This window comes from Mytilus edulis, unplaced genomic scaffold (genome assembly GCF_963676685.1).
Source record: "Mytilus edulis unplaced genomic scaffold, xbMytEdul2.2 SCAFFOLD_534, whole genome shotgun sequence".
Classification (NCBI taxonomy): domain Eukaryota; kingdom Metazoa; phylum Mollusca; class Bivalvia; order Mytilida; family Mytilidae; genus Mytilus; species Mytilus edulis.
Window position 1 is genome coordinate 15500 of NW_027267117.1, and position 20293 is coordinate 35792.

The 20293-nt window shown below is 32.8% G+C and overlaps 1 protein-coding gene and 1 long non-coding RNA gene across 2 annotated transcripts; one reads left to right on the forward strand and one right to left on the reverse strand.

Annotated features, from left to right (window-relative positions):
* Window positions 1–316: 316 nt before the first annotated feature.
* LOC139504909 (uncharacterized) lies at window positions 317–4173 on the reverse strand (the record flags this gene model as incomplete). The annotated part of the gene is made up of 3 exons (XM_071294790.1): window positions 3947–4173; window positions 2331–2354; window positions 317–607 (listed from the first exon to the last, which is right to left on the reverse strand). Coding segments are annotated over exons 1-3 (526 nt in total), but the record flags the coding sequence as incomplete, so codon positions are not given.
* A 3164-nt stretch (window positions 4174–7337) lies between these two features.
* Window positions 7338–12522, forward strand: LOC139504910 (uncharacterized). Its single transcript, XR_011659451.1, has 3 exons — window positions 7338–7752; window positions 11212–11332; window positions 12303–12522. It is a non-coding gene; the product is annotated as an uncharacterized lncRNA (long non-coding RNA).
* The last annotated feature ends 7771 nt before the right edge of the window (window positions 12523–20293 follow it).

The window sequence follows — 20293 nt, forward strand, 5'->3', positions numbered from 1 at the left end:
TTTGGAATTTTATATTAAACAAAATTTTTGTCATCCGCCAGTAGGTGGCGCAGGGAATTTACAAGATATGATAATAATGAATGATTCATTCACTAAACTTTCCTAATGTTAAGAATAGCTTGATATTAAAACACTATATAGAAGATGTAGTATGATTGCCGATAAAACATTTTTTCACCACAATCCACCTGAATTAGAAGTAAACAATGTTTACCTTATGTAAATAAACATCAAAGTATCGAAAACGTTTAAAAAAAATTCCAACATGCAATTTCAATTATTTAAAAATCTTGAAAATAATTTTAACAATACTTACCACACTGATAATACATATACAAATTTTCCCCTCCACCACAGTTCGTTGTTCCGAATGTCGTTGAACCGACAGATACGCTACAGTCAAATTGTCCATTACACAAATTCGACAAAATATCTGTGACGTATTTTCCGCATGCAGGTAACGACAGTAATTTATCGGCCCCTGGAACGCAGTATAGATTTCCATACACGCCGTTCTTTATCACCAACTCCATATCTGTGAAGCAGTAAGCCCTGGCATTTGGTATACCAGCACAGAAGCGTTCAAAATATGCTGCCGGCTGAGGTCCTAAATAATATGATTAATTTACAACAGTTATAATAAAGTGATATCTCACAATTCTTTTTCTTATAATTATTTTATGCAGATGATATAGGATATCTTCTTTACGTCGTAACTTTAGTCCCCTTCCGTTTCATGAATGTGACATACCGAATTAGACTATTTACCGGATTTGTTATATAATGAGCAACACGACGGGTGCCACATGTGGCACAGGAACTGATGTCACCCCAATTTTTTGGTTGGGTTCGTGTTGCTTATTCTTTAGTTTTCTGTTGTGTCATGTGTACTATTGTTTGTCTGTTTGTCTTTTTCAATTTTACCCATGGCGTTGTCATTTTATTTTCGGTTTGTGAATTTGACTGTCTCACTGGTATCTTTCGTCCCTCTTTTTTAACACACTATATTCTCCATTTTCCCCAATCACTATTTTTTGGCCACATATCTCTTTTGCAGCTCCTTTTTTAATCTTCCTCATATAGTTAACAGTCTCGACCGCTTTAGACTCAGTCTTGACCATCAAATTTCGTCTCAACTTATCTAAATTAGCCTATAAAACTCAATTATCTGCCCCTGGAAAGTAGTATAGATTTTAAGAAATTCCAGGTTTTTTTTTTGTAGTTTGGTTAATTGCTGTCAAATTAAGGGGTTATGTAAAAAGGTTAAAAAACTAGAATTTTCAGTTTTTATTAAATTGAAATATCCACCTTTGATTGCTATAATAGTTTTCAAATCAACTAGAGTTTTCAAAAAACTCTACAGCTATCTTAATTATACTTTGATCTAAAGAATGACAGGTCTCCTTATGTTTATTATAATTTGCGTATTTAAAACAATCATTTGTATCCTCGCTTTAAGATAAAAACAGATCCAGCAATCTTATTTTAACCATCTAAAATGTATACCATAACACCAACTTTTCATCAATATATCATAAAACCTCTATCCATCTGATAATGTTTACTTTCTCAAATAAAATGCATCAAATGTTAAATGCTGATTTTGATTTTCACAGCCTATTTTATTTTCTTATTACAACCAATTTCACATGATAAAATTCCTTGGGTATTACCTCTATTTATAGGGATCTGACGAATCATGTTTATCAAGAACAAATAATTAATTATACACCTATTCTCTACGGATGCGTATTGTTTAAAACGTACAAGTGAATAGCACAAGATAGGGACATTACTATAGTTCATTTACTATTATAGTATTAATGCTTAATTTGAAGGGGTTATTGATGTATGGAAAACAAGTTTGTGTGTATTATGTTTGTGGGTGATCGGCATGGGTTACACTCGTCAGCAAACAAATACCTATGAAATCCACCAACAATATTCATAGAAGCAAAATAAATTTACAGAAATAATGGGACTTGCTACTGGTTTGTTACTAACAGGTGCAACCTTTTGGTTGGGCTCATGGGGCGTAGTCTTTTGTTTTCTATATATTTTGATGTGGATACTATTGTTTGTCTATTGATTTCATTTTCTTTCTTTCATACTGTGGTCAGTTTACTTTCGATTTATGAGTTTTAATGTCCATTTTTCGCCACTTTTTATAGAACTATTGTAGAAATTTATTATTTTAACATCATTGTGTACATGGCGCTTATTTACTAAATTATTTACTACATTAGAATTATCAATTGCATAGTATTCTATACATATTTTGCTTACATTTTATTGAATTGAGCAAAACTTATAGAGTATCAATTACTTACCTTTACATGTTTTAAAACAGTTATCTGAAAATAAAAAAAATAAAAAATTGAGTGATTGATTGGTTTATAAAAAAGAAGATGAGGTGTGGATGCCGAAGAGACAACTCTTTACAAGAGACCAAATGGCACAGAAATTAACTACTATATGACATCGTACAACCTGCGATAATGTGCAAAGCAAGCTCATACAGCTATAAAGAACCTCCAATTGACAAAAGAGAAAACTTACGGTCTAATTTATGTACAAAATAATAAACGAAAAACAAACTGTAACACTGCAACAAATGACAACCACTAATCTACAGGCACCTGACTATGAATACCATGAACATCTATTTGCAAACGTTAACATATTATAATTTAATACGACTGACATGCGTTTGAAATACTAAGGCTTTTCTACCTCAGACATAGATTACATAAGCTGTATTTTGCAAAACTTTTAGGAATTTTGGTCCTAAATGCTCTTCATACTTTATTTGGCCTTTTTACCCTATTTAGATTCGAGCGTCACGGATGAGTCTTTTGTAGACGAAACGCGCGTCTGGCGTATGTACAAAATTTAGTCCTGGTATCTATGATGAGTTTATTTGTATATTCTACCAAATCCGTGTCTCGTCGATCAAAAAAATATTTAGAAATTATGTTTAGGTTTTGCGTGAACCTCAAAATATTTGTCAATTTGTGCATGTGCATGACTTCGATGGGCTAAAATTAATTGCTGTCAACGTTTGAAAAAACAAGTTCATGGTCTTTATAATAACGAAACTCTGTTACCTAGTTTTACAAACAACAGCTGGGATAAAAGTACAAGCGCATGGTGTCGTATCAGTAACTTGCATTTATGAGCTTGTTTTCAATTAGAACGGGCAATCTTTTCATGGAACTTTTTTTTTGTTTTTAAGGAATACATTTTTGTTTGTTTTACCATTTGCTTAGAGCTAGTTGCTTTCTCTGAACTGAACTGAATGTGATATATATTTTGTTAGGTAATGAATAGAGATTAAAGGGTAAAGAAATCTGATATTTATTCCACCATTTTCCTTTTTCTACATAAGAAAATGCCTGTCCCCAGTCAGGAATATGACAGTTGTTATCCATTTGTTTGATGTGAATGGACGAGAATTCACCTGGAAAGAACAGTCCTATTCAGATAAGATAAAATAGAAAAAACAATACTGTAAAACAACTTATTTTCGCGTTTTTCCTTTTCTAGCCGACTTTGCGGAGATTTAATTTTGCGATTTTCAAATTTACTTGATGTAATTAGACAATAGATAAAGGCAGATGTGGTGTGAGTGCCAATGAGACAACTCTCCATCCAAATAACAATTTAAAAAAGTAAACCATTATAGGTTAAAGTACGGCCTTCAACACGGAGCCTTGGCTCACACCGAACAACAAGCTATAAAGGGCCCCAAAATTACTAGTATAAAACCATTCAAACGGGAAAACCAAAGGTCTAATCTATATAAACAAAGCATAGATCAAAGATTTCCATATTCGGCACGATTGGTATTCGCGTTATGTTTCTACTCGCGATAGTCTCGAAAACAAATCGTTCGCCAAAAATAAGTTGGTAATACAGTATATGGAATGTAAAAAAAATATCTTACCTGTTTTATGTATTGTATTCCAACCTGTTGTTTGTATTGTCCTTAAAACAGGACAAACAGAAGTTCCAATATAACACTGTTTTGTTATAGAATTAAATGAAGCTAGAAAACAATCATCATTTCGTCCACAGTTTGTTGCACATTCCGTTGACGAACGGACTTTTATTTCTTGTAAATTAGAAAGATCTGATATCTTTTTATCTTTTTCCATAAAATAAAATATAGATTTTACATTGGCCGAAGATGAAAGAGATGTTAATGTAACAATGAATAAAATTTCCAGAGAAAATATTTGTTCCCTTGTCTGCATTGTTGGAAGATATTTAAATGAAATTAAATCACAGCTAACATTTCCGATAAGATAATCAGTCAATGGTAATATGTTTATTGGATTTCATTATTGTAACTACTGCGGTCTTGTTTAACTAGCATTGGTCCAATCAGCATGTGGCATGCATTCGATCATTAGACCTGGGTGAAATTAAAAAGGAACAGCTTACAACTTGCACTGGTATTTTTTTTAAGTATTCTTCGGGATAGTAATACTTTCTTTTTTAGTTTATGGTATTTGTTTGTTATGTATCGCAAATGTCTAATTAAGTAAAATATTTGAAATACGCCACATCCATTTAAATTTTAGGACAAGCATTTGAATGATGTTTACTACGTAGTCTTGCCTCGAATTGTATTTGAAATTTTCTGTTATAATATACATATATATATTTATGATTAAAATATTGCTTCTGGTTTGAAATAAGCTATAAGATAAAAATGCAATGCACTATTATTTATTCGGAATACAAGAATAACACAATTGGAGTTCATTATATATGCACTTTGACTAAATTATTGATTCTTTGTCCAAGCTTTACTATTAGTATACAATACTTTATTATTAAACATCAGACACATAGGTGTACAAGAGGACATCATATATACTCAATACCTTTACACTTAACATAATAATGCATGCACGGCAAAATACAGCAACATGTCAATTTACAAATTACCATAAAATTCATCTCAAATAAGACAAATATATCATAAATATCGTTTAAAGTTATTTAAAAAAAAACATGACAACGTATTAAAAGCTGTTTTAATTTGTACATGTTGGATTTGCATAATACTACACAGGCAAAATTGCAACGCATGTTTACCAGGTGTTCTTGAAAACGTATTGTAAACATGCGTTTCACCATATGTTTACCATGTGTTTTGAGTAACAGGTGGTAAACATGTGTTTGAAACCATGCGTTTCCCATATGTTTGAAAAACATGTGGTAAACATGCGTTGATGAACGCATGTGAAACACATGTTTACAAAACACATGAGAAACATACGTTTGACCATATGTTTACCATATGTTTTAAGAAACACCTGGTAAACATGCGTTTGAAAACATGTGGTTTACATATGTTTGTAAAAACACCTGGTAAACGCATGTTTTGAGTAACACCTGGTAAACATATGTTTAAAAACAGGTTGTTAACGTATGTTTTGAGTAATACCCTATAAACATATTGATGTTTAAAAACATATGTTTTCAGATTTTATATGATTACTTAAATTAAGGGGGAAAGCATTAAACTTCAAAAAGAGAGGGTATGATTATTTTTTTCTGACTCAGAAGTTTTTTTTTGCACACAGTGTGTACAAATTTAATTAGTTTTTCGACGCTATCAATCAAATTATTTTGTCAAAATTAAACACTATTAGGTATGTGGGAAATCCACATTCAGAATAATATTTTTGTCATCTGCTTGCCTGACCAGAATATATTTTTTTTCATTAAATTGGGGGTCAGATTTTTTTTTTAAACACTCCCCCCCTTTTTTTTTAAGTTAAATGGTCTCCCCTTAGTAAGTGTCAGATTGTCTGAGGTAGTTTCTGTCTTGTTCAATGAGGCTCTTTAGAATTAGTGGAAAGAAGCATTTTATCATGTTAAAATCATGACAAACAATAGTCACTAAATTATGTTCCTCTAATCTGCCAAAGCATGCTACTAGAATAGTTGTAACTCTTGAGAATAAACGTCCTTCTCAATTTCTCTTTTCTATACAACATGACCAACTCAAACACTGTCACTATAAAAAAAAATATGACAACTAATTTTATCAAACTACTACCACATAAAAGAAAAAAGAAATGTCAGGCGCAGATTTAGGCGGGGGCGTGGCGGGCGTGCGCCCCCCCCCCCCCCTTCCCTAAAATTTGCAAAGCATGGGTTGACTTCAACATATTTAAGTATCAGAAGAGACCATTCCATGTTTTTTAACATTCAAAGTATATAAAACAGTCAGTTTAACAGAATCAACATGATTACTAATCAACTGACCTACGCTTTATTAAAGTTATTATTTCAAACGGGAAGGTGTCACACGCGTAGCTGCATTTGATGACAAATATAATAGGTTTTAGCAGTTAAAGTAAATACAAATGTTATATTGTATTTCCGGTTTTTATAATCAATTTCTTTGATAAATCGTAGTTCCAAAACATCCCTTACTCACTTTCAAAATTTCATCATGATGCGATCAAGAAAACAGTCGGCAGGTGAGATTCTTTCATAATATCCGTAATGAAAGATAGTGTTTCAAGCGGAAGCTTAGTTTATTAATTTGTATCTCTGTGTCTATATTTGTTTCTCACTTGCAAACCTAAAAATTTAGTCAAATTCTGTACCGTATTACATGCTTGGCATCCCAAGAAAATAAAGATATCTGCGTAAATGCATCTCATTCTGATTTTAATTGTTTTTAGCGAACACAGTAAAGTCTGGCACAACCTGCGAAAATCAAAAGAGTAAAAAAACCAGATATTATGGAAGGACAATTAAAAAATAAAAAATCTCTGGTAAAAGTAGAAATTTTCGTTTGCAAAATATATTGGTCAGGTGAGCAATTGTGAACTGTCTCGTCTCACTTTGCGTCCGTCTATCTGTAGATTGTTGTCAGACCTGTGTGGATTATGGCCGTTTCATTTTGAAACTTTAATTTTTTGCTCATTTTACTGCACAATAGTTCGAAATATCTACATTTCACCCCTTTGGAAGAATATTTTAATAATTTTACCTAAAAAAAACTCCAAATTTTTTCGCCTCCCTCCGCTCGGCCGGAATATAAAACTGTGCCCCCCCCTAACTGAAAATCCTGGATCCGCCCCTGAATGTAACAAACTAATTGAAAAATAATAAATACAAGGTTCTGGATGAGGGTCCTTTATATCTTTAATTTTCAGACCATTAACATTTTCTCTGTTTCTTCATTTATAATGTGTCCTTTACTTTCAATAATTTTCAATATTCAGTCTAATTATAATTTAGAAGTTGAACCCCATGATTCTCAAATGTTCTTTGTTCTATTTTTTGCATTTTTACTCTCCTCTTTCCTTTCTTTATTTTTTTCTCATTATTCTGCACTTTAATTTGTCCATCATTCTTTATTCTTTCCTCCCGAAACGGTTTCCAGACCCTCACTTTAGCAAATGTACGTGAGTACGCAAACCCGGAATTCTCACCGTTACCATTTTGTATACTATGACGCAATACTATGGACGCTCACGAGCTGCGGATGGAGGTTTCAATTTTTTTAAACTAACTGCAAGAATGGACAGAGTCAGAGATATATGGTATAAACAACTCTGGTTGTTCAAACTGATGGCCAAACCGATTAACAAATAAATGGAAATAGATAACTTGTAGATTCACTGGAAAAAACCAGGGAACGATTGAAATGAAAGTCAACGCAAAGGAAAGTGTTTTTGTTTTGATTGGTGACTTGCCACTTGGAAAGCACAAAGAAAGGTAAAAATAAATTTATCATTCACATTTATTAAAATGGATTTTTAAAGCAGAAAGATGTAAGCATTAAATTCTCTCTGTGTCGACCATGTACCGCCACACCGTGCACATCGTCCATAGTCCTAGTCCAAATAATTATGACGTCTTGAAAGGCTATTATATTTTTTTTTCTTTGACGGTCGAAGTAAGACGTCAAAGAAAAAAATTATAATAGCCTTTCAAGACGTCATAATTATTTGGACTACCATAGTCCATACTCTGTAAATAATTTAAGACATCTTCCATACTTCATGTACTTCAACTTTCAGTTCCATTGAGCATGATGAGTTTATATCATAAAACATAATAATACAACACTATCCGACATATGAATGGTATGTTTGTATCTGGGAAAAAGGGGGGGGGGGTACTTCCTATATTACTTTTATATTACAAATATGCCAAAAATTAGGGTTGCTGTTTCATGCCCTGCTGGGAATGGGTACACGACAACTCGTACTTTCGGCAAGTCGTACTCAACCAACTCGTACCCTATTTTTGCCAACTCGTAACCATGTTTTATTTGATATTATTTATCAAGTTTATATGCATAGTTATTGTAACTTTCTTTCGTATATCATTATATAGCAAAATACAAATAAAAAAACAACTTTCATTGTTAATAAAATTCAATCATAATTGTTTTAAATAAGCTTATAAAATGCTAATCGTTATAATCATTAGTATTCCTTAGAATTGATTGTTTGAAATTGTTTGCACGGCAATTTATTTGATATGCACATTAAAATAATATGAGTACACAATATGCTAATCAGTGGTCATTAGTGGATAACATACCTACAAAAATAGAATGGATTTGTTAAAAGTAGAATAAACAGAGAGAAGTAAATGAAAACAAAAAATCGGTATAAGTGCGGCACTATGATCATCAAAGGCCGTTGAGTTATACTTAAACAATCACCATCCTCACCGAAAAGAAAATGCATGGCTGAAACGTTGTAAAAACCAAGCTTAGAGAAAAAATATATAAACTATGGTGAAATGTATGATCATCTTCAATTGCAATCATGGTTCGTCCACGTTGTAATGTATGCAAGACGATATATAAATTGTGTATCTCAATAATATTTTCCCCTAATCCTGTTATTTGGTCCATGTTTGGGGCCAATAAGAGTATATATTTCAAAAAGCTGTATTTGTAGGACCCTTATTACTATTATTAATAGCAACAAAGCCTTGTAAAAATGTCTTACAATATGTGTGTAAATAATAGTGATACTAGTGGTTTTTTTTAATACGCCTCTCGTAATTCTTCTAAATATTGGCTTAATTTTTATTTTAACTTTTATCATAATTGAGGTCAATACGTATATAAATGATAGTAGTATTGTGATGAAATATACATTTTAAAATATAGTGCAAACGTACATGTGTATGCAGAAAGATTAGATCAGGTGTGAAGTTGTTTTGATAACGGTTAAATAATTAATGGCACGCTTCGTGTGTGAATAAGGGCCGATTAACTGGTAATCGACATACTTCAGGTGTGAAGCAATGATCAATCAATTAATCACCGGCACGCGAACTGCAATAAATAATTTGTGTATTAAGGTTTATGTTTAAAGGCTGTGGATTTTCTATAAAAATCTTGATTTATTTGCCACAAAGTCCTTTTTTTTTGAAGATCTCGTCTGATTGCTTATGAGACAACTCTTCACTAGAGACCAAAATGACACAGAAATGAACAACTATAGGTAATCGTACAGCCTTCAGCCATGAGCAAAACCCACCCATACCTCATAGTCAGCTATAATGACCAGTAAAACAATTCAAACGGAAAACGAACTGACTGCCATACTTATTTAAAACAAAAAACAAAGTGTTAACACATCAACAAACAACGTGTTTATCGCAATATTCAGTAAAAAATCTCTTCAAATATTCTAAGGATCGAGCACACCTTGACACTTGAGGATTTTTTTTCAGATACAAATCCTATCACTAGATAAATCAGTACTGAGGTGAATAATAAAATATGAAGCATTATAATGTTAAAAATATTTTCTACTAACACGAAAAAACTAAGACATGTTCAACGCAATGTTCAGTAAAAAATATCCTTTTCATATTCTATGGATCTACCTCAGGGTGCACTGGGATACTTCAGGGAGTTAAAATATCCATATCTACTGATATAAACGTAGAAAACTTATATTATAATGCTAAAAAAATATTGGGTACGACTTAGTAGAAGTACGAGTTGGTAAAAGTACGAGTTGCCGAAAGTACGAGTTGGCTGAGTACGAGTTGCCGAAAGTACGAGTTGACATGTATCCGCTGGGAATCTGGGTCCGTCCGCCCTGATTCCAGTTCGCCCTAGTTTCTGTTCGCCCTAATACCTGTTCGCCCAGAGTCCGTTCGCCCTGATTTCAATTTTTAGTAAATAGTGTTGCGTTGTGTGTACATGTATATAATTGAATGTGTTGAAGTCAGTCTACAATTTGGCCGAATATTTGCGATTTATCATGTTGTTTATAGCTAGCTGCTACTAGGACTAGGTTATAAGTTTCTGTACATTCACTATCAAATTGAATTACTCTTAGTAAAACAAATACCAAAAACACAGTCACACTGCTGTACATTGATCACTTGTCATCGGTGTTTTTATCTATCCAAGCTGACTATTTTTTTTGAGAAAAATGTTATTTTCATTATAATTAATCCATCAAAGAAAATTCATATAACAATCAGAGATATCAAAGATTTCAAATGATACCTTATCAGCAATCAAAATTCAATCATTAGTAATAAAAAGTAATTATAAAATCACTGAAAGTGTAACAATGCAGCCAAAAATTTTATTTAATTAATATAAATTTGCCAAATATTCTGTATTTAACTTTTAATAGATATACATGAACATAAATTGAAATATATATTTATATATTTCGTTTATTAATGTAACATATATACATATCATAGATGAATATAGGGCGAACGAACCCAGGGCGAACGGACTATCAGGGCGAACAAACTCAGTGCGAACAAACCTAGGGCAAACATGTAATCAGGGCGAACGATCCCGATACCCCCTGCTGGTTAGAATAGGGTACCGGTCCCTTATTTATGACCTTCTTGTGAGAACAGGGTATTTTGTAAACAAAGTATTTGTGTTTTAGGGGGGTTGGAGGGGTCCTGATTGCAAAATCTGGGGCATAAAAACATGAAATCCAGAGGGGTGGGTCTTTTCGTTACCCAAAACACCACCAAACACCCTGAAAACCATTGACCTCCTTTTGTCAATCATACATGCACAGAGTTTGGGATACACAGTCACTGTTTGATTTTATATGATTTTAGTTTATGTAAAAACTTGATCATTCCAAGTAAATAAGTAATAGGTCAACTGTTTTGTGTGTAGTGAATGCCAAGTTTCACATAACCTTTATCTCATTTTCACAGCTAGTTGAATTGGTCAACAGTGGCAGATCCAGAAATGTTAATAAAAGTGGGGGGTTGCACTGACTGCCAAACTGGGGCCTCTCCAGTCATGCGTGATGATGCTTCAATAATTCCTTTAAAGGTAATTTAAATAAAAAAATAAGATTACATGTGTCTTGCGCTGTTACGGACCACTCTAAAGTGGGTATTCTTTTCTGAAATGTTTTCTAATTTTAATACCCATATACATGTACTATCTGCTTGTTTGAAACATGAATTAAAACTCACTCATAATTTTATATAAGACATACCAATCAATATCCAGTACCAAATTGAAAAGAAATATCACTAAATGCATGAAGCCAGACACAAAAGATTGTTTAACAGTGTACAAAATAAATACAAGTCACTTTATAAAAGGGTGATGCTGTTATTATACTATTTTTTTTCATGTCATTTTCATTGTGAAAAGGCAGATAATTAATCATGTGGTTGTAATTCTATAGAAATTAAAAAAATTGGGCATTAGATGGTTTGATAGACATTTAATGTATAGATATTCCCCATTTCCATTCTCAATTTTATTATCTACATAGGTGTATTAAAGTCAGAACTGACACGAATACAGCACAAAATTGTGATACATACATGTATATACTTTCTGTTCGGTGTGAGCCAAGGCTCTATGTTAAACATAAAGGCCGTACCTTGACCTATAATTTACATTTATAAATTGTTATTTTGATGGAGAGTTGTCTCATTGGCACTCATACCACATCTTCATATACACATGTAACTTAAAATTTCAAATTCCTTAATCATGTTAATACATGTAAATGTATTATGTTTATTGCCCAAAGATTGACATTGATTGACAAAATCAGAGATGCAATATAACCAGTTCATTCATTAAAATGTTGTAGTGATCATATTGATTTGAAATGATGCAGAAGAACATTAAAATAATTGATGAAATGCTTTTTATAAAGTCATATTTTTTAGGGCAAATCTGTTAGTCTTATTTTGAAATGTCAAAGTGAGGCAATTTTGCCGGTTACATGTATCATAACTTCCTTTTATCATGTTTATGCATTTAAACATTTTTCTTTTAGCATTTTTAAAGAAAGTACAAGCACTTAAAGAAGTAGTGGAAAATAATCAACAAAACAGAAGTCATTAGAGGCGATGATTTCTATATTTATACATGTATCTAGACTAGTAGTGGATTTGAAAAGTGCTGTATTGATTCATGTGCAAATAAGGAGCAGCAGCCAACATGGCCAATGAAACATTGCAAATGTATGATTAGAGGTATGTCATGAATGTTATGTTTAAGTTGTTTAAATAGTTTTTTGTTTTCAGACTTAGGGACGACATCAAAAGTTCAATGTACAATGTAGGATAAAAAACTTACTTCACATAGTTTTTTCACTGACCCCCACACCCCCCTCTTAACTTAATTTGGGATTATTGGAAGCGAAAGAATTCATTAAAATCATTGTGTTTGTTGCAGTTTATTTTGCGGTCCCCGTTAAAATATTGTCGCTTTTATTGTAACGCCGGTAAAATAAAGGTACATGCTTTAAAGGTGAAATATTATAAATTGTGGACCTCAGTTTGTGCATTGAGGGAAATTATAACATGTATTTGTACTCGCTACGAAAAAGGATAAATCAAGGCGAACACCGCCGTTTTTTCGCACTTAAGATTAAAGCTTGTACAAATAAATGTTTATACTTATTCCAACATTGGCCGAATTTTGTATTTGCAATGACGACTGTATGGGGAGGTTTTCACATTATCAATAGACTGTTTGAACGGCAAGCTACGCCAATTATACAATACGCCATACGTGTTAAAACTTATTTACAGGAAATATTATATTTTGTGACAACTTCATTACCTTCATAGCAATTATAACGTGGTCAAACCTTTAAATTTAGATACAATTAAGCCGTAAATCATAAAGCCTATCACATCGTATGTTATATATACCTTAGCATAGGCCTACTAGCTTTTGCAAAACGACTTGTGTTTTAACATCCATGTACTTTAATGTTTTAGACTTTAAACATTACCCTAGTGTTCCATCCTACTTTAGTGTAGACCATCGCACTTTAGCGTAACCATCGCACTTTAGAGTACCATCGCACTTTAGAGTCCTACATATATAGATGTCTTACATGTCTAAGACAAAGCTTTTATACTAGCTGCTACGATATTGAACACAATCAGGATAATTTCACTCTTATCAAATTCACATGATTTTATCACGTGAATTTCACCTCAGACGAGGAGGGAAGAAATATATCAATGGGACAGTCAAACTCATAGATGAAAAAATTAAAACGACAACGTCATGGCTAAAAAACGAAAAAGACAAACAGACAAATAATTGTACACTAGACAAAACATAGAAAACTAAAGACTAAGCTACACGAGTTTATACCTGAAACTAGCATGCATGCAATTCTTTTCACATGCAAATTCATGTGCATTTTTTAAATAAAATAATAATACGATTAGCGAAAAAAATGAATTAAAATCATGAAAACTACCAATTGTTGTTTTTACAAAGTTCACATATTTTGTGTCAAATATTTTTACCCAAGTTTCCATATAACAGTTTATGTACGTCAATAACACTTTTCTTGGTTGACCTTCATCGGGACCTTTCAAAGCCGAAATCTGAAAACCAATGGTGTATACAAAGACCAAAACAGTTGTATACAGTGTATAGTTTTTCTCCGACACAAGACTGTATTGGCATGACTCCAGCAATTCATTTGACTATACATAAGTTTTAATTGATGTTTTTATTGGTCGAGACTTTTCATATGCTAAAACAATTACAAAACTGTATCAGTTTTCAATAGAAGTTATATATCAAATACTTTAATATATATTTATTTTTTATTATCAACAAATATCTTTTACTTGTTCTGTACCATTTGATATATACCATATTTATTATGACAGCACGTTTATAGTTTATATATTTAGAACTCAAATCTATGGCGGGTTCCAAATCTATGGCAGATTCCTTATCTATTGCAAATGTGACGTGACAAACGCCAAACAGATCAAATCTATGGCAGATTTTTGTTTTTTTCCAAATCTATGGCAGATTTGGGGGAAAGAGAAACATATAACGTCACAATTGAATAACGCCATATAACATACTTGCCGCCACTAACGATGGCGGAACCCATAGATTTGAACACTATTCAAGATCAAGGTATTTCCCTGACAACAATTTGTGGGTGGTTTCATCTGGCCATGGGTGGTTTAAAGGAAGATGTCACTTATTATCCTGAAGAGGGGCACAATTTGCAGTACCAGCCGAAGTCCGTGCTGAAAAAGGGTACCGTTGTTTTCAGTACCGCATATTTTAGAAAAGGAGTTTTAGTAGAAGTTTACTGTCTACGGCAGGCACAGTTTATAAAGTGAAAGATAAAATTAACAGATACAAATTTGATTTAAATCATCATGATCCATCATCGAATAAAAAGATGTATTTACGATATCGCTGAAATAAATATTATTTGAACATTCAAACTGTTCATTTTATTTGTTACTTTTTTACTTTTTGTTTTTATAAAAAGCGGTCTTTTTGTTTGTTAAAGGACTTATTAGTTGGTTTAATGAATGATTTAAACAGGTACCATGCACAGATTAGTAAATATTTATTTTTTACAGAGCACAACATTTTAATCTTAAGTCTGTATTAAGGTATATGAATTTATAATTTTAATGATGATTTTATTTGGTTGACCATTACGGAATGTTTATTTAACAAATGTTTATAGACATGCTCCCGTTGTCGTATATTTCAACTTGCTTTAAAAGACAAGTAATTGGTCGAAAATGTACAGTACTGCATTGTTTTCTATTTGCACAAAATTTGCAATAGACTTGGAAACAACATAAATTCGCCATAGATTAGGACATTACAAAACTTACCATAGATTAGGTTTTAAAACATCTTGCCATAGATTTGGGATTACATGACGTCACATTTACATGTACCATAGATTAGGAATCTGCCATAGATTTGGAACCCACCATAGATTTGAGTCCTACATATATATTGAATTGACACGAAGGAGTATGTTTTTTATTTTTTGTTTTGATATTTATACCCCATGGATGGAGCATTAAATGTGCATGATTTTATATTTTTTTACGCATCCTTTCCATATTTATGCTATCGAATACTCGTTAAAAAAATATTTCACTCGGTCTGTTTTGTTTGTCGCATATGAAAGCTAATTTATTGTTGTGTTTTGAAGCCAAAGTTTACGGATTGTCAAATTTAGTAAACAGCAAAAAGAAAGAAGCATGGATATTGGGAAAAAAGTAAAATCACAAAAGTACTGAACTCCGAGCAAATTTCAAAACGGAAAGTCCCTTATCAAATGGCAAAATCAAATGACAAAACACATCAAATGAATGGACATCAATTTTCATATTCCTGACTTGGTACAGGCATTTTCAAATGTAGAAAATGGTGGATTGAACCTGGTTTTGTAGCGGTAAACCTCTCACTTGTATTACTGTCGCATCAAATCCCGTTAAATTTACAACGGTGCGTGAACAAAATAGACATAATCGGTAAAATATTAAAAAAATATGGTTACAACAGTCATCACTGTGTTACAATCTCAAAACAAACAAACATTTACAAAAAAGCACAAAAAGCATCTATCAAATTAAAAAAAACATTCATTGTTTTGCGTATTAGGCGTCAGAAAATGTAAATGTCACATAGAAAGACATTTTGTCGTTCAGTGTATATTCAAAACAATTATGAATTTCACATGGGTAATGGTGGTATGTAGGGTTAAAACATCAAAACTTATGTTAGAATTAATTTCAGAAACGGACCGCGATTTGTTAGCAAGGTCAAAGTGTTATGAGGCACTTTAAGTAAAGAGATAAACTAATCGTATGCTCATTCTCGAAGGGCCCCGCAATATTAAGTAATCCACTAAAATGGACATGACATCGGACAAAGCGTTCTATACGATAGGACTTAACTTTTAAGAGATATTGATTTTTTCCAAGATTTGTTACCTTAGTCAAATTTGCTTGGTTCCAATGTTACCACGATTGCAATACAAGAACAAGATTCCAAATAAGTGATTGAACCAAACTACAGTGAGGAGGAATATTGTTATTTGTCAGATATTGAAAGTTATTTAACTGTATTCAAGTTACAACTTCAGTTATGCTATTATCTATTTTCATCTATTTATTATCCAGTTATGCTATTATCAATTTGCATCCATTTATAGTCCATCAAATGGCGAAGTAGGTCATTGGCTTCGGGAATTTGTTAGCTAGTAGTTACTGTGGTCAGATTCTTGTTATTACACAATATTACAACAGAGTTATCTGTTATATCGACTCTCAATGTATAGTACTGGTTGGCAGTAACAAGTTCCAAAACATTCTTTATGAAATGAATGTTTTTGAACTTGTTTAGTGGCGGACTTTATAGTCTTTTAGCAGAGTTCATCACTAGGTCGGACTTTAAAGGCTGCACCAGTACCGATGAACTTGATTTATCACTGTAACATTAATCCATGCAATCTTCATTTCCACCTCAAACGTAGTTTCTCATGTTGGTATGGACATCTGTTGCCAGGGTTCAATTCAGAACCCCATTATTTCAAAATTTCATTTCATTTTAGTTTTTATTTGAATTTTGAATTTTATTTATCTATTTTATTTGCATCTAATTTACGGTTGCCCAAAGACCCTTTGTTTGTGGGTTGGTAACCGACAGAAGCCATGATCTTACTTCGCCAATAAAATATATTTTGACTTTAATAACGTCTTCTCTCTTATAATCTTACTTTAAGTTGTTACATGTTAAACTGTTACGAATCAAGTAGCGTACTTATTCCTTTCAAAAGTAATCAGATATGTTTTGCAACGGTTAGAGCTTTTCTCGTACGGTGTCGCACAGTGTATCATTTATACTTAAAAAGGAAATGATTACTGATGTATTCAGCCGTTAGAAATTTAACGCGTGATACTTCAGTTATTGACATGTTAATTCATGGCAATGCAATCCATCCAAAGTTTGATATAAACTTTGTGTCCCGTCGTTTCGTCAATATATTTGTTGATACATGACTCTATAATTCTTTTAAATTTTAATAAGCACTTAAGAAAATATTGTCGATCTTTTCTGAAAAGGTACGCGGTAAAGGTAAACAAGAGTTCAGATTGTTACAATGTATTTTATGTTTAGCGTGTTGTTTACTCGTTTCATATTTATACATAATTGTAACGTTCCGGGGTTTTCTGGTCAGGATATACACCCGTAGTTACTTTTGTAGGCCTCCGGTGAAGGAAGTAATAATAAAAATCATAGTGGAAGTTTAAATATTGTATTATTTCTATTTAAACAATACATCAAATACAGCGATTCAAGAATCAAAATACGTTAATAATTATATACGGCAAGGTGCATTACTTGCACTAAGATTAATAAAACAGTTGCTCGGTGCAAGAAAATATACTTGGTGCACGGCATTCAAATACTCAGCGTACTCGGTGCAGCAAATCTTCTTGGTGCACTGCATTTAAATACTCTGCGTACTTGGTGCACTGCATTACTTGGTGCAGCAAATCTACTTGGTGCACTGCATTTAAAAGAGACTGCTAACTGCATGGAGGTTGTTGGAGAGAAGCTTCACGTAGGAACATGCGTTCCTTATTTTATACAACGTGTGACGTAATACACAAGTTATTCCTAAACAAGAACACGTAACGTTACATTTGGCGCGTAATACTGAAACTAAGTATAAACAAATACAAAATGAACAATTACACGTTTCAATAAAGTCGATACATAGATTTAAAGAAGTCAGCATATAATATAAGGTCAAATTATGCCATTTCTTCTGTAAAATAGGAATCAGAAAACAACAACGGACATGCGCGTATATATCAAGTGTGGAACGGAGAACACAGTAAAAATGTCAGCTTTCAAAACACCGGGGCGTAACAATATTCAATATTTTAGAGTTCATGTATAGCATGTATAAGAAATTTGTCTAAAAAAATTCCATAATGCTATCATCCTCATTTTCCAATGTTTAGAGGTTTAGTGGAGTAGTTTTGTTTCAAATTTCAAGCTGAGAATATAAGATGGACACAACTGCTCGTCAATTTAAGATTCACTACTACATTGATTTATCGGTGACTTTGATTGAAGATAATACCAGCATATCAATCATGTAATTTTATTCAATAAATTATTTGATTTAAAAAAATATATTGGAGTGCACAATAAAAATAGGAACATACAGTTTTTTTTTTGGTAATTACAACTGCTACAATAGTTATTTTTCTGCTTTCCCGAGGAATTCGAATAATAAAGATAACAGTAGTATACCGCGGTTCAAAAGTATTCAATCGATTAAGAAAAGGTAAATCCGGGTTGCATATAACACATTAGTGTTTGCCATTGATTCAGAAACATTTTCTACCATTTATCACTGCTAACCCATTTTGATCTGGAACGATAATCTTTATGTTAACATTATCATATTAATCCTGAGTTGGTTGATCGATATTGAATAGCTGTTTCACAGATGATAGTGGATATACACCTGATGTTGTAACTACAATCCAATCACATATCACTAATGTGAACTAAAATTGAGAATGGAAATGGGGAATCTGTCAAAGAGACAACAACCCGACCATATAAAAAACAACAGCAGAAGGTTACCAACATTTCTTCAATGTAGCGAGAAATTTCCGCACCCGGAGGCGTCCTTCAGCTGGCCCCTAATCAAATATATACTAGTTCAGTGATAATGAACCCCTGTTAAGATTTGTTACCGGGTTTTTACTTACATGAGGATTCATGCCAAACGCTTTCCCGTAAACAAAATCAACAGAATAAAATGCAGAAAATAATTTGAAGGTTTATATTTCAAACCTATTTATTGATAAAACATTCTGTTATTCAGTGATTGTCATATATTGGTGCTGTTTATAAGTGTTTCTTGTTCCTCGTTTTATTTATAGATTAAACCGTTGGTTTTCTGTTTGAGTGGTTTTACTCTAGTAACTTTGAAGCCCTTGTTCTTTGGTGTGAGTCAAGGCCCCGTGTTAAAGACCTGTCTCTTTTGGCACTCATATCACATCTGCTCAGTTTAAACATATGTATTTATATTGGATTTGGAAACAAGTCATTGAAAATTATATTAATCCCTTTCCACTTTTCGAATGGGTGGGCTGCCTTGTAGCGACATTAGCCCGCTTCTTTTCGACATATACAAGCGCAATTAGGGTGGTTTTATGTGCGATAGATATGAAAAAGAAGATGTGGTATGAGACAACTATCCAAACAAGACCAAAATGACACAGACATTAACAACTATAGGTCATTCAACAATGAGCAAAGCCAATACCGCATAGTCAGCTATAAAAGGCCCCGATAAGACAATGTAAAACAATTCAAACGAGAAAACTAACGGCCTTTTTTATGTAAAAAAATGAATGTTTCTCTTTTAACATGGGTCAGCCTTTTATTGTCCCTTTGCCACAGACTATGATCGTTTCTCAAGACCATACTCACAAAGGGAGAGCCGAAAATTCAGTCCTTGAAATGTTCACCCCGGAATGGGAATTGAACCAGGCACATTTGTGTTAGTAGTCCGATGCGCTAGCCACTACACTACGGCTCTTCATCTTCTTATTCCTATATGTAATGGATGAAACAGAGGCACACTCAGCAGAGGCCAATACTGCATTCCACAAAAGACAAGCAGAACTGGTCGATATAATCATATGTAAGTTAGTAACAATATATCGTGATATCAACGGTTGACATGTCCATTAAACAACCAGGTTTTCAGTGCACAACTCATGATTTCAATATTAACGAAATGCGTACTTTTGAGACTATAAAGGAGTTATAAATCAACTTGTAAAATATGTGGTTTGATTGCCACAGAGTCATCCGTCTATTAGAGACCAAACCATATTGATGTCAACGACTATATGTTACCGTAAGGTCTTCAACAATGTGCAAAACCAGTTATATATGTGTAGGACTCTAAAGTGCGATGGTACT